General features: G+C 52.8%; 1 protein-coding gene across 1 annotated transcript in view; it reads left to right on the top strand.

Annotated features, from left to right (window-relative positions):
• Positions 1-14,315, top strand: part of Cacna1g (calcium voltage-gated channel subunit alpha1 G) — a 64,887-nt gene that overhangs the window by 18,749 nt on the left and 31,823 nt on the right. Inside the window, 4 exon segments of the mRNA XM_040749526.1 lie at positions 11,333-11,484; positions 12,169-12,354; positions 12,442-12,556; positions 12,636-12,791. Coding sequence (XP_040605460.1) covers positions 11,333-11,484; positions 12,169-12,354; positions 12,442-12,556; positions 12,636-12,791 — 609 coding nt within the window.

Genomic DNA, 14,315 nt, shown 5'->3' with positions numbered 1-14,315 from the left:
GTTATGCCATGCCCTGTTCTTCCCCTGTGCCAGCGAGGTGTGTGTGCATGGGTGAAACCACACACCGGCTGCCGTGCCAGTAGGTGGGCATGCATGGCACTGGGTGGGCGTGTTGTGTCTGGGCTGCGTGGGGTGTGGGCATGTATGCACATGCTGGTTCTGCCAGCCTCCTGCAGAGAGCTACTCTATTCTGCCAGGTGGCTGGGGGAGAGTGGGGACAGAACTTTCTCCTTCTGTGACCCAAGAGATGACAGTCCCTAATCTCTACCATCTTGGATCCCCTAGTCTACACTGCCACCGTCTCTGTTTTACTTGGTGCCAATTGTGCCAATCCCCCTCTCCCAAGGGAGCCCGTTTTGGTGCCCTCCCCTCTCTCCTGGGGGAGGGAGTGGGTGTACCCAGTAGTCCCTGCCCTGCCAGATGCTGCTGGTGGAGGCTTTGATTGCACTGGGAAGAAGCTGAGTCACACAGGCTGAAGGCAGATGAAGCTGCAGCAAGAGGGCTTTCAGTTAGATGTCAAGAAGTATGCCCCTTTTGGAAAGGGAAGAAACGCCATCAGCTGAGGTGCTTCCAGCTTCTCCTTACCCACGTTTCTAAGGAAAGAGGAGACAACCCTAACTCTCCCTTAGCCCTCAGTAATAGGAAGCACTCATTTTGAGCTGGCAGCATCTGCTGTAGGGATAAGTTTGTCCTAGTACCTGGTTGCTGAAGGCCCCATGGCAGTGAGTGGGAGTCCCCAGCAGGCTGGGCAGATGACTGGTTGCTGCCTGGCAAACTCAGAGGGTAGGGAGGGTGGCATAAAACCCCCAGAAGCTGCCATGGTCCTGTGCTTGCAGGCACTGTGCCGTGAATGCCCCACCATCTGGGCCCCTGGGGGAGGCGGATAAGGAGAGTGAGAGTATGCAGGGCGGAGCAGAGAGGCAATGATACAGGGGGGCTAAGAGGGGAGGCAGGAATGGGACAGATGCATAGAGGGAAAGATGGAGCTCCAGGGAGGAAGGGGACAGAAAAGACAGAGGCAGAGAGAGGTGGAAGGAAAGACAGAGACGCAGGGTAAGAGACCGAGACGGGCACAGATTTCGAGGGACAGAGGAAGACAGAAAGGACACTGAAGACAGAGACAGAGGTCCAGATGCAAAGGAGGACAGGGACGGAGCAGGGAGGGGGAGCTCAGGGTTCGGATGGAGCTGACTGCAGGGAAGTGGCGATGATTGGAAGGATGGTTCCGCAGATGCTGCTGCGGTGGCCCCATGCTTCTGCTTTCCCGCGGGGCTCTTAATGAAGTGATTGCATCCATCAAGTCTGGTATTGATCAGCTTGGGCAGCCCTGGAGAAGGGATTGCTGTGAGTGTAGCTGCAGCCCTCTGTCTCTCTCCAGGCGCTGTCTTCTCCTACTGCCATCTACTTTGCTTGCTGTTCAGTTTTGTTGCTGGGGACAGACAGTGCCTGTCCCTTTCACCTACCTCTTGATGGGGAAACATCATTTTGTTATATTCCCCCAGACCTCTAAGGCTGGGACAATGTTCACTTCAATACTCTTCTGATTCCCCTACCCCTTAACCACTTGCCAGCAGTATTGGTGTGCCCAGAAAAGATTAGTGAGAGGGACAAGGTCTCAGGACACTGAGAAGTCCCTGAGCAAGAAAAATGACATAGTGTGACTATAGGATGAGAAAGGGGTGAGTCCCACCAACAAGGGCCAATTCAGGGAGTCCAGAATGGTGAATTACCCATCCGTCCATTCACTTACCCATCCATCCATTCACTTACCCATCCATCTATCCATCCATCCATCCTCTTTTATTCCTTCTATTCATCCACTCACCCACCCATGCGTCCATCCATGCATCCACCCACCCATCCATTTGTCCATCCCATTCCATCCATCAACCTATCCATCCATCCATTCATCCATCTATTCATCTACCTACCCATCCATCCATTCTACACATGTACCCTATGTGTCAGAGTTGAGCTTATGCAGTGGTGCTGATAAATGTTTATCAAGTAGCTCTCAATAAAACAAAATAAACCAGGCCTGATGGTGCTGGTCATCTCGGCTACTCAAGAGGCTGAGGTAGGAAGATTGAAAGTTCAGTGCCAGCCTGCACAATTTACTGAGATTCTGTATATATAAATTTAAATATTTGCTTATTTAGTTTATGTGTATATGTGTGTGCTTGGGTGGATGTTTGTGCATCGTGTATGTGCAGGAGTTCATGGATGTCAGAAGTGTCAGATCCCTTGGAACTGGAGTTACAGGCAATTTTGAACTGCTGTGAGGATTTTGAGAACCAAACCTGTGTCTTTGCAAGAGCAGTAAGTGCTCTTAACAGCTGAATTGTTTCTCTAGTCTTCAAAAAAATTTTAAATAAAGGAGGGCTGAGAATATAGTTCCAGAGTAGAGTGCTTGCCTAGCATACCCTACTCCTTAGTTTCGAACTCTAGTGCTACAGAAACAAACAATCCCAACTTAAGTTGCTAGTTCCCATGGTGTAAATGCTCCCACCATAGCCAAGGCCCTGGATGTGGAGTTGGAAAGTAATGGACCCTGGGCTGCATCTGAAGGGCCAGCAGGACACAGCCATCCAAGGGTGCAGCAAGGGGGAGGGTCAGAGGTACCAGACACTAAACCTAAATGTGGGCATTCAGAATGAGTGGGGCACTGGATATGGGCTAGGTGAACAAGCGACAAGAGATTAAGTTGGGAAAAACCCAGGCCAGATCTTGAGAGGCACAAGAAGGTGTTTGGTTTGTATTGATAGGTTCTTAGCGAAGATTTTTAGCAGGTCATATGACCAGGTTTGTGTTTTATCAGAAGCTTTCTGGAAGCCATGAGGTAGTAAAGGGGAGGAGAGAGGAGGGGTTGCTGTAGTGGTTAGTGCTCTATTTTCGTTCCTGGAGACAAAGAGGAGGGAGTTGGGGAGAGCCGACAGGTAGCCAATTCTTCAGGCTTAGCACCAGGTAGCCATTAGGAGAGGGTCAGCGAGGATGACTCTGAGCTTCCAGTGGGAGCAGGGGTTTGAGATGATATCTGGGGGCCAAGAAGTGGGTTTGTGCCCTGTGTCCCATCTGGGACCTCTCTATGAGTTGGGGTCTTGGAATCACAGGCTAATTGTCCCTTCTCGGTTCTGAATCCAGCAAGCACAGGTAATAGCCACTTATTTTAGAAGCAAGATGGCGGTATATAGGGTCAGGGAAGCCGAAGAAAGAACAGAGAGAGTCTGGAGCTGTTGGCCTTTTAGGCCAAGAGAGGACAGGATAGGGACAATTCTGTTTGTCACCAGTGTCTGGACCCATCCTGTCACTGCAGATATGTGTCCAGAGAAGGTTTCTATTTATAAGTGATTGCGGTTGGTTCACAGTAAGGGAAGGAGAGTAAGATGGGGTGAGGTCCACTGTGGTATGCCTGGACTGTTGAAGGGGAATCACAGGCTCCTTTTTGGGTTCTGTTGAAAGCTGAGGACACTCTCTCCTCAGACACAGACATGCCCATAGATATTCCAAATGTGGCATTTGAGGGCAAGGCTTTATGGATGCCTTCCACCTGGGCCTGGCCCTTGGTTTCCAGATTGTGGGTCAGGGGCTATGGACCTAGCAAGACTTTGGGCCACGATTCTTTGATGGCCGAACCAGCCCCATGTTTTCAAGGGGTCTTGGATGAGTGTAGTAAAAAGGGTACTGTTTAGAGCTATTAGACTGTGTCATTTTTGGCATCCCCTGGCTCTAGGCCTCCCCAGTTTCACTTGGGAGGCCCACTGGGAGAATTCCAGGATGCCAGAGACTGTGTATGTCCTTGTTCTTTTTCAATGACAATTCACACCCAGTGCCAGGAGCTGGACTCCAGGGGACAAAGGAAAGGTGTTCACACCTCCGCAACAGGTGAGGGGGGTAGCGTTAGACAGGGGCAGAATGAGGGGCCACCCAGCAGCCTAGCTTGGAAATGTCCTGGGTTGGCATAGGAGGCACAAGGTGACAAAGCCAGGAGTGACAGGAATGAGAGTGGCCCCGAGGGAGCCTGAGCTGCCAGTAGGGGCAGGCCTGGTGGGGGAGGGGCAAGGAAGTGGTTTCTATCACTCAGATGACAGGCAGTGAGAGCTTCACGTCAAGAGGATGGTGAAAGGGAACAGGGGTGGGCAGGGCTGCTGTCCTACTGGCAGGGTCTTTGGCTCCGGCACCTGACTGTCGGGATGGATGAAGGGCGAGCATGACTCCCAGATAACTCTGAGGTTCCACGTCGGAATTCCCCAGGCACAGTGGAGTGGGGAGAGGAGGAAGGAGCAGGTTCGAAGAGGAGGCGAAGGGTTTGTTTTGGACGTGTTGAGTCTGAGATGGCTGTAGGCCATGCTGAGAGGGATATCAGGCGGGCGCTGGCCGTCTGGATGAGAAGCCAGGGACTTGGAGGGCATTTGTTTAGTGTCCTCTACACTCCAGTGACAGCTGGAGGGTGGGGAGGGAGGTGATGGTGGAGTGAGGGCATCCACATCAAGGGGAGGGAGGGAGCGGAGAGTGAACGCCATAGGATATTGGCTGAGGGGAAAGGAGACCCGCTGGACAGGGGTCCCCTAGAGAGGCAGGAGATGGCTGCATAGGGCCAGGGAGGCCAGGTGCAGGGCAGGAGGAGCCAGGCCTGGCTGGATGCTGCTAAGGCAATTACTGCCAGAGGGACTGAAAAGATCGTTGCGTGGGCGAGGGGTGGCGGGGAAGACTTACAGGTGAGCGTGTGGAGAGCTGTTTGGGGGCAAAGCAGGAGAGCAGACATATGAGAATCGACAGGGACAACTGATATAAGGGATCCTAGCGCAGGTGGGGGAGGGAGGAGGATGAGGGTGTTGTGAAGGAACCGAAGGGTGGCCGAGTTTGGGACAAAAATGAAGATCTACAGGGGAACAGGTAACTGTGGATTGAGCATAACACAACCCTGCGGCTGCCCAGCAGGCATGGACTGTCTGGTCAGCACACTCCTGTTTGTGACTGACTACTCAGCAGAGAGGCGGGAACACAGGGACTCGCCTGAACCAGGGACCTTACCGGCAGGAGCCCTCTGAAGTCAGCACATGAGATTGGCCTTCGATAGCCTACCATGGGTGCCAGGACAGAGGCTGACCAGGGGGGCGAGAAGCAGGACAGACTCCCCTCCTCCCTCATTCCCTTCTTTCCTCCTTCCCTTCCTTTTTAACTTCTTTTTGAGGGTCTCATTATGTAGGCCAGGCTGGCCTCAAACTTGTGGCAATACTCCCGCCTCAGCCTCCTGGGTACTGGTGTCACAAGTATGTGTCACCATGTGTGGCTGGTACAGTGGTGGGGAGTCAAACTCAGGGTCTGCATATGCTAGGCAAGCGCTGTACATCCTCGCCCCCTTCATTTCCTTCCCCTTCCTTCCCTTCCTTTTCCTTCCCCTCCCCTCCCCTCCCCTCCCTTCCCCTCCTCTTCCCCTCCCCTCCCCTTCCTTCCCTTTCCTTTCTTCCCCTCCCTTCCCTTCCCTTCCCTCCCCTCCCCTCCTCTTCCCTTCCCTTTCTTTTCCTTCCCTTCCCTTCCCTTCATTTCCTTCCCTTCCCCTCCCCTCCCCTCCCCTTCCTTCCCTGTCCTTTCTTCCCCTCCCTTCCCTTCCCTTTCTTTTCCTTTCCTTTCCTTCCCCCCCTTTCTTTTTTTCTTTTTCTTTTTGGTGAAAGATGGGTTATCTTATAGCCTGGGCTGGTTTAGAACTCAAAATGTAGCTGTAGCCGAGAATGACCTTGAACTCCATCCCTCTTCCTCCCGGGTGCTGAGATTACAGGCATGAGCGACCATGCCAGGCTCAAGGCTCCAGAATTTTAAGTGGCAGGGGCCTGGGTTAGCTATCTTGAAGCTGAGCCAACACTGGCAGGGCTATGCCTACCTGGCTTGTATTCTCTTGGGAAACTTCTAGTGGCTGGAGAGATGGTGGAGGAGATACAGCTAGCTGCTGGTTTAGGAGGCACGGGGGGGGGGGGGGGGGAGTGGGGGAGCACAGTGTGATATCCAGACTGAGAGGGAGGGGCAAAGCCATCATCTGTGTATGGCCTGAGAGATTGTTTGGAAATTCCTTGCCACCCTGCCGGTCCCTTATTCCTCACACCTTCCGGAACACTTGTCTCCTGACTCAGGCACCCTCATCCGTCCAGCATGAGCTGGGAACAGCGAAAGCAGGGGTGAGATGAGCTGAGGAGTCCAGATTGGTGAGCAGAATTTTTAGGACTGGTGGAGCTGCTAGTTGCTGAGGAGATGGACTGGGGCCTGGGGTGCAGACAGGAGGAGCTTGACCCAGCCCCTTCTTAGCTCTGGTCTGGCCCCTCCACCTTTCTCTGGAAAGGCACATCACTGTCTATCAGAACCAGCTCTCAGGCTCCTGCCGGGACAGCTGCAGTATCTCCTAATTGGTCTTCATCTCCCCTCCAAGCATCTGCATGCTGCCACCGCTGCAGCCAGATTAATCTTCTTAATACACAGGCTCGCACGTCTTCTCCCTCCCTCCAGAAGCACCGATGGCCGCGTCATGGGCCAAGGCTGGTCCAGCTTGAGTTGTGGCTGGAAGCCACTTTCCCTGTGGGCCTTGCAGCCTCAACCTTTCCCTCCCGATACATTTTGGACCCTGAGTATGACCCCACCCCCACCCAAACACATTCATATTCCCTCCTCTGCCCTTCGTGCTACTGCTGCGCCCAGCTGGGGATGTTTTCCGTGGATACTCTTCCTGAATGCCTCCACCTGGACCGGCCCACTGACTTAAGCTCCATGTGGCTCCTGGCTTTTGCTCCCTCTGAGCTGTCGCTTGCGGATAGTCTGTCCTGGTACGCTTGAGGGCTGCTTCCACTGTGTACCACAGGGCCACCTGAGCCTGGGCCCGAGCATTGAGTCTTCACGGACTTGAACTTCGCTGCCCTGCAGAGCAGCAGCATCACAAGGTGGTGGCTCTCTGTGTAACAAAAGAGGTTCCAGGACGTCTGAGCTGCTAAGCGACTTTCCCAAGGTCACACGGGTAGAAAGGTTCAGAGTCGCAGGCTTAATGTCTTTGGGTTCAGTCCCACCTTTGTCTCAAGAATGTTCTGTCCACAGAGGGCACTTGAAAGCGTAGTCAGGGGAGATGGTGTGGTATCGAGCAGCTGACCGGTTTATACTTGCTACACAGTGATGCTCAGGGGGGCAGGCTGGGAGATGGGCAAGGAAAGACTCTAGCCAGCATCAGCACAGAGGTCCAGGCCTCAGATGCAAAGACTCAGGTGTTAGTTACCTCTTACACGTGTCCAGGAACGGCAGGGAACACCCAGCTGTCAGAGCCCTGAGAAAGGGGATCTGAAGTCAGGAAGTCAATGGTGGAGTCTGGAACCTCTCTGGGGGACTGAATGGGCTTTCTCTCACAATGTGTCGGGAGTGTTATCAGGAGACATGTGCTCAAAGCCCTCTCCAAAGAAACTCACGTAACCTCCATCAAGTTCCTGCACCTCTCCACGCCTCAGTTTCTCCAGGCTGTCTCCTGTCTCTCCATTCCTTGTTTGGTTGGAATTATAGAGGAAATGAACTCTGGGTCCTTAGTTCACTGGCACAGTGCTGGATTCTAGCAGAGCGCGACTCCACCTCTGCCCCTTTGAGTGGCCAGAATTGTGGCTGCAGTCCCTGGGGCAACCGTGTTACTAAGATTGTGTCTGTGTCCTGTCCTGTGTTGGCAAAACATTCCCAGCCTCCGATTTAGTAACTTGGACAGACCTGGCTTTCTGGGGAAGAAAGGTTTTTTCTTTTTTGTTTGTTTGTTTTTTTTGTTTTTTCTTCTTCCTTGGATCACCAGGGACTGAACTATAGGGTTCTGGGAAAAAAAAGAGGCCTGGCCTTTAAGTGTGTGCAGGAGAGTGGCAAGGCTGAGGCCAAGTGCCTGGACAAGGTCTGGCTGTATCAGGCACCTCAGCTTCTCCAAAGCTGCTTGGCAGGGTGGGGAGGGGTCTTCAGCCCTTGCTGCCCCACCTCTCTGGTGGAGATTAATGGCACAGCCCTCCAGGAGTCCCCTGCACCTGCCTTCTCACTGAGTCTTTCCCTATGCACTGATAAACTGTGTTAGCGTGTGCCCCTAGGCTACTGATGCAGATTGCCTGGGGCTACAAGGATGAAACCTGTGTACACACAGTAGCTGTCCTGTTAGGAACCACTACTGGAGCAAACACATATATCAAAGATATGGGGCTGGCAGGGCATGGCGGCCCAGCACTCAGGAGACTGGAGGTTGTGAGTTCAAGGCCTACCCGGACTAGGCTACATAAGGACACCCCCTTCTTCCCCCATGTAAAAAAACTCTTGAAAATTACTATGCTTTCAGCTGTTTAAAGGAGTTTTATACATTTTGATTCTTAGTAGCATTTTTGAAGTACAGATTGAATTATTTTGTATTCATTTAAAATGTTTTGGCTAGGTGGTGGTGGCACATGCCAGTACATGGCATGTAGATCTCTGTGAGTTTGAAGCCAGCCAGGTCTACAGAGCTGGTTCCAGGACAGCCAAGGCGACACCAAGAAACCTTGTCTTGAAAAAAAACAACAAAATGTTTGGTATCAGAAGTGTTTTAGATTTGAGAGTATTTCCACTTGCACAACAAGATGTTTTAGTCATGAGACCTACGTCCAAATTCATTGATGGTTCATATGCTCCTTGTATACATTGCCTGCTTTAAAATTGTGTATTTTGAGAATACTTGTGCTTTTGTTTGTCTCATTTTTTTGGTTTTAGTTTTATAACAGGGCCTTATTATGTAGCCCTGGCTGGCCTAGAACTTACTATGTAGACCATGCTGACCTTGGAATTCAGAAATCTGCCTGCCTCCACCTCTGGGTACTTCGATTGAAGGTGTGTGCTAGGATTGAAGGCAGGTGTCACCCTGCCCAGCTAGTATACTTCTTTTGACTGTAACCTGTCATGCGGTCAGCTGGGAATTCCCACTTGTGGCATCACATCAGTGCTCAGGAAGTTGTAGGTTTCAGATTTGGGGTTTTGGATTAGAGATGCTCAATCCGTATACTTTCTGTGACATAAAATCCAGCCCTTGTGATTGCGCTCCATGCTGCTTTCCTGTTGCTTGTGTTTGACACCTACACCTCTAGAAGGTGTGCTATGCGCTCAGCCCATCATATGTCTGCGGCTGCCTCCCTGTCTGTGGCTGTGGCCTTGTTTAGTGTTACCGGGGTCAGGGTGATGCGAGATTCCCCTTCCCTGGATCTCCCTGCCCTTTGTCTTAGAACCCATTTGTACTATCTCTTAGCTTTTTCTGCTGCCTTTTGGAATAAGCAGAAGAAGCTTGTTAGGTGGGTGGCAGGTGAAGAAGCCTGCTGAGAGCCAGGAGCCTGTGAGGCACCCTGCCTGTGTGTTCAAGTCTCAGGGAGGAAGGTTGAGTAAGTGGGGCAGGCGCACTGACGATGGCTCCTTGATCACTGGATTTTGGAGTGCAGAGTAAGGTCAGAAAAGGTCTGAGCCCTGGGCTTTATCTGCACTTAAATGGCCTATTTCTGCACTGTGCTTATACTGGAAGGGCCAAAGGTCCGGTCTCGGTGTGACCCTATTAACTAGATGAGGTTGCAGTGTCCCCTTGTGCCTCTCTGCTCAGAACTGGTGAATCAAATACCAGCTCAAGATCTGCTGGAGCAATGGATGGCCCAAAGAGTTGCCCCAGTAGCGGCTCAGATGACTCTCGGACACTCAGGCCTGCCTTTAGGAAGAACCCCATGCATGGGCTGAGAGTGTATCTATTGTGACCCCTCCCCCAGCCCACTAGTGAGAGGCCCTTTCCTTCTAGCTCTCTAACCTCCCTCCCAGCCTGATCACACAGATTAGGGCTACTAAGATACATTTGGTTGGCTGGGCAGAGGTGGCACATACTGTTAGTCCCAGCATTTGGGAGGCAGAGGCAGGCTGATCTTTGTGAGTTCGGAAGTTAGCCTGGTCTACAGAGTGAGTTCCAGGACAGGCTCTGAAGCTACACAGAGAAACCCTGTCACCCTGTCTTAAAAATTTTTTTTTGGTTACGCTCAGGTCCTGGCTTCATGCTTGGGCAGCCAGACGAGTCATCTGGGTAAACAGGAGGTGTCTGACGGAATGAGGGCCTCATTTGGCTGTTTCTACCCTTTTCTTTCTTTCTTTTTTTTTTCCATCTTGGCTTTTTGTTGTTGTTGTTTTGGGTTTTTTTTTTTTTCGAGACAGGGTTTCTCTGTATTGCTTTGGATGCTGTCCTGGAACTCGTTCTTTAGATCAGGCTGGCCTCGAACTCACAGACATCTGCCTACCTCTGCTTCCCTAGTGCTGGGATTAAATGCATACTCCACCACTGCCCAGCTGTGACTGTTTCTTTTAACTCTGCTTTGTGGGCAGCTGCTATGCACCTTGGGTTTTTGGTTTCTTGTTCACCTGTCAGGTGGGCAGTGAGCCGGCTGAGCTAATCACATCCTGACCCGCATCCCAGCCCTCCCTTCTCCCCCAGCTTACTCACCCCTCCTCCTCTCCAGGGCTCTCCCCGGAGACCCACTTACCTTTGGAGTTCATTATAAGGGCTGCCTCCCACCAATCACCTTTCTCGGCATTGTCTCCCCTGAACTTCCAGGTTTTCTATCTGACTATATATTTTGGCACCAAGGCAGGTTCTAAAGTCCCTTGTGGTTATTCAGCCGTTTAGTGTGTATACAACTTGTTTCGAGCCAGACCCAGGGCTCCTGGGAGGTGTGTTTTTATAGCTCTTGCGATGCCTGGCTCATTGCTAGGCATACAGCAGGCACTTCGATCCCACTGGAGGGAAGAGAGTATTGTGAGCCGAGACAAGCAGAGGGGATGGCTTTTGTCATCCGTGCCTCTGACGGCCTTGCTACCACGCATCCCTGAGCCCATCCCAGACCTTGGGTAGGGACGTAAAAGGAATTACCTCTGGTGTTTTACAGTTGGCCAGAGAGCTTGGTAATCTTACTGAAGGTCACAGAGTGAGCGGCAGGATAGGGTGAGGATTATTCCAGATATCATCAGGGACAAGCTACAGACAAATCCTCATTTTGGGGATTTCCCTCCTGCTTGTTAACACAAATGTGACCAAGGCCTAAGGATAGGAATTGAAAAATCTTAGGCTGCCTAGGAGAAACAGCAGAACTCACACAGTAGCCCCTGAAAAATTCTTTAGTCTCAGGACCTGAGACCCAGTCCTGGGAACGATCCCAGGGTGGCTGCCCTTGAATGCCTTTCTTCTGGATGCTCCCTAAGGTTGCTATTCCTGCTCCTCTCCCTGGGGCCCCATGTTCAGGAGGACTGGGATGCGGGGCTTGGGAATGAGTCTGTCACATACACCGCTGCCCTCTAGCCCGAGGAGCTCACCAACGCCCTGGAAATCAGCAACATCGTCTTCACCAGCCTCTTCGCCTTGGAGATGCTGCTGAAGCTGCTCGTATATGGTCCCTTTGGCTACATTAAGAATCCCTACAACATCTTCGATGGTGTCATTGTTGTCATCAGGTATGACTGCCCCCTCCTGCTTTTGTCTGAAAGAGCATCAGCAGGGATGGCTTAGAGTGAGAGGCCTGGCCTCAGCATTCCATCTCTTTACCTTCTCTCTGGGTCTCACCTTGCTTTCCTAGAGCCTGGGCCCCTTTTCCATCGGCTCTCCTTGCGTCTGCCTCTTGTCCTCAACCCTACCCAGGCCTGGGGTGGGTGAGGATCAGAGAGTTGGCTCGAGAGTGGAGGTGGAGGAAGAGTGAGATGTAGCCAGCTTTCCTGCTTGCAAAGTGCTTGGAAACCAACTCAGACGCCCAGCAACTTACTTTAGGGTTTCCAAGACCTGGAAAGAATTCCAACCCCCACCCCCAGCCCAGGGCCAGAACTACTTTATTGGTTTCTGGAATTGGCTCTAGATTTCATTAGAAGAGAATAAAGCAAATATTCCATAACTTGCATTGGTGGGATCTAGGGAGAGGACTGCCAGGATGTGATCTCTGGCTGACAGGGGATGGTCAAGCGAACTGGAGCTGTCACCTGAACTTCCAGCCCCTGTGAAGCCAGAAGGGCTGTGCGTGACCCTGCTGTGCACGACCCTTCTCCAAGCTGTGCTGGGCAGCTGGGTCTCAGATGTCACCAGCGGGTCCTCAGAAAGGGAGGTCAGGATCCCAGGGTGTAGGGACTCAGGCTGCCTGCCTCCCACAGCGTGTGGGAGATTGTGGGCCAGCAGGGAGGTGGCCTGTCGGTGCTGCGGACCTTCCGCCTGATGCGGGTGCTGAAGTTAGTGCGCTTCCTGCCGGCACTGCAGCGGCAGCTTGTGGTGCTCATGAAGACCATGGACAACGTGGCCACCTTCTGCATGCTGCTCATGCTCTTCATCTTCATCTTCAGGTGAGCTCACTGCTGGCCGAGGGTCGGGTGGGACTAGGGGCAGGAGCACAGGACCCTGACCCTGTCGGGGACTTCCTGTGTCTCCAGCATCCTGGGCATGCACCTCTTTGGTTGCAAGTTTGCATCTGAACGGGATGGGGACACGTTGCCAGACCGGAAGAATTTTGACTCCCTGCTCTGGGCCATCGTCACCGTCTTTCAGGTTGGAGGGTCACAGGGCAGGGGTGAGTTGGGGAGGCTGGGTGTCCAGTCAAGCCCTGACGCCTGTCCCCTGCCCACAGATCCTGACACAGGAAGACTGGAATAAAGTCCTCTACAATGGCATGGCCTCCACATCGTCTTGGGCTGCCCTTTACTTCATCGCCCTCATGACGTTTGGCAACTATGTGCTCTTTAACCTGCTTGTCGCCATCCTGGTGGAAGGCTTCCAGGCAGAGGTAACCCCCTACCCTGCCCATGTCAGCGTGCTGAGAGCAGTCTCCTGACCCCCAGGAGGAATGACTGCCTCTTCTTCCCTCTGCTGCTGACTGGGAGGCCTGGGAGATCCTGCAGGCAGTAACCATTGGACTACGCCAGGGTGGGCCTGGGGTGTGAAGTACTGGGCCTTTTGAAACCTGCCATCAGGTTTGAGAAAGGAGATGGCTGTGTGGAGGGTTATGCATTGGCAGCTTACAGGGGTTCTTTTAGTCAGCTAGGCCCTTCCCCAGAAAGACAAGTCAAATTTGGAGACCTATGTAGCTGGACCCCAGAGCATGGGCCTTATGGCACATGTGGGGAGGGCTCCTCTGGGCTGAGGGGAGGGGGAGGCTTGTGTGCTATGAGAGCACAGGCTGAGCTGATGAAGATGCCACCAGGGCCCCAGGCAGGGCTGAGCTGCCCAGGGTGAGAAATGAGCCCAATTAGCTGCAGGCATGGCAGAGATGAGCGTCCTATTTCCAGCCCAGACTCCATCACCTCCGTCACAGGCAGCGTTATCAATTAATATTGATTCACATTGATCCTGCCCCGGCTGCGCCAGGGCACGGCTTCTGTCCCAAAGGCCTACCTCCTTCTCCCTCAGCTCTGCCTGTCTCTCATAGCTTGCACCCCACCCAAGCTCTCATTCCCACTCCATCATCCCAGCACCTCAAACAGGCCAGGTTGACCCAACCTAGAAATGCACCAGGTTGGGCCTGGAGAAGCTCTTGGTCCAGTTCTCGCTGGGTGACCCGGATGGAAACTCCCGCTGCGGCCTAGTCTATAAATACCCAGCACACGGTGGAAAAACAAAAATCTATTTTCCAACTCTTTCCCAGCCTTGCAAGGGAGGGCTGTTCCCCCTGGGCCGGGTTGGGCTGAGGAGGGGTGCGGGTGTCGGGCACTAGTGGTGTGCCGGAGCATCTGTCGGGCACCAGCCTTTCTCTGCTTCCGTTTTAATTGTGTAGTTACCATTATCGTTTCCTCCCCGCTGGGTGGCTGCAGAGGCAGCTCGAGGTGTGTGTGGGAGGCTTTAGTGATGGGTGGGTGGGTCTCTTGCAATTGGCACTCTCCCTGCAATAGGACACTTCTTTGAGGTTTCCCTTGGACCCGAAGATTTGAGAGGTACCACAGGGTTCTCCCGAGAGCCTCATGATTGGTAGTTGCTAGCTGCCTGCCACAGTGAAGAGCTGAGCGGGGATGGCTCTCTTCAGTTCCTTCCAAAAGCTCTTTGTGATGGCTGAGTTTACTCTCAGGAAAAAAAAATCTGAAGGAAGTGGAAAATACCCTGGCATTTCCCCCTTCATCCAGCTACCGTGGTGGACCTGGGGTGTCCGGTGTAGATAGCCCCTTCCCCATCAACTGGCTTTCACAAACACCTTGTTAAATTGAGTGCAGCTGAGCTGGCCTGGTTGCTAGGCAGCAGCAATGTCTGAGTGTGGGAACAGAGCTGCCAGGCCCTTATGTCTGGCCTGGTCACCCTGGCCCTGCTGGGGGCCTGAGAG

The sequence above is a fragment of the Mesocricetus auratus genome, unplaced genomic scaffold (genome assembly GCF_017639785.1).
Source record: "Mesocricetus auratus isolate SY011 unplaced genomic scaffold, BCM_Maur_2.0 Super-Scaffold_100007, whole genome shotgun sequence".
NCBI lineage: Eukaryota > Metazoa > Chordata > Mammalia > Rodentia > Cricetidae > Mesocricetus > Mesocricetus auratus.
This window is presented reverse-complemented; position numbering and strand designations above follow the sequence as displayed.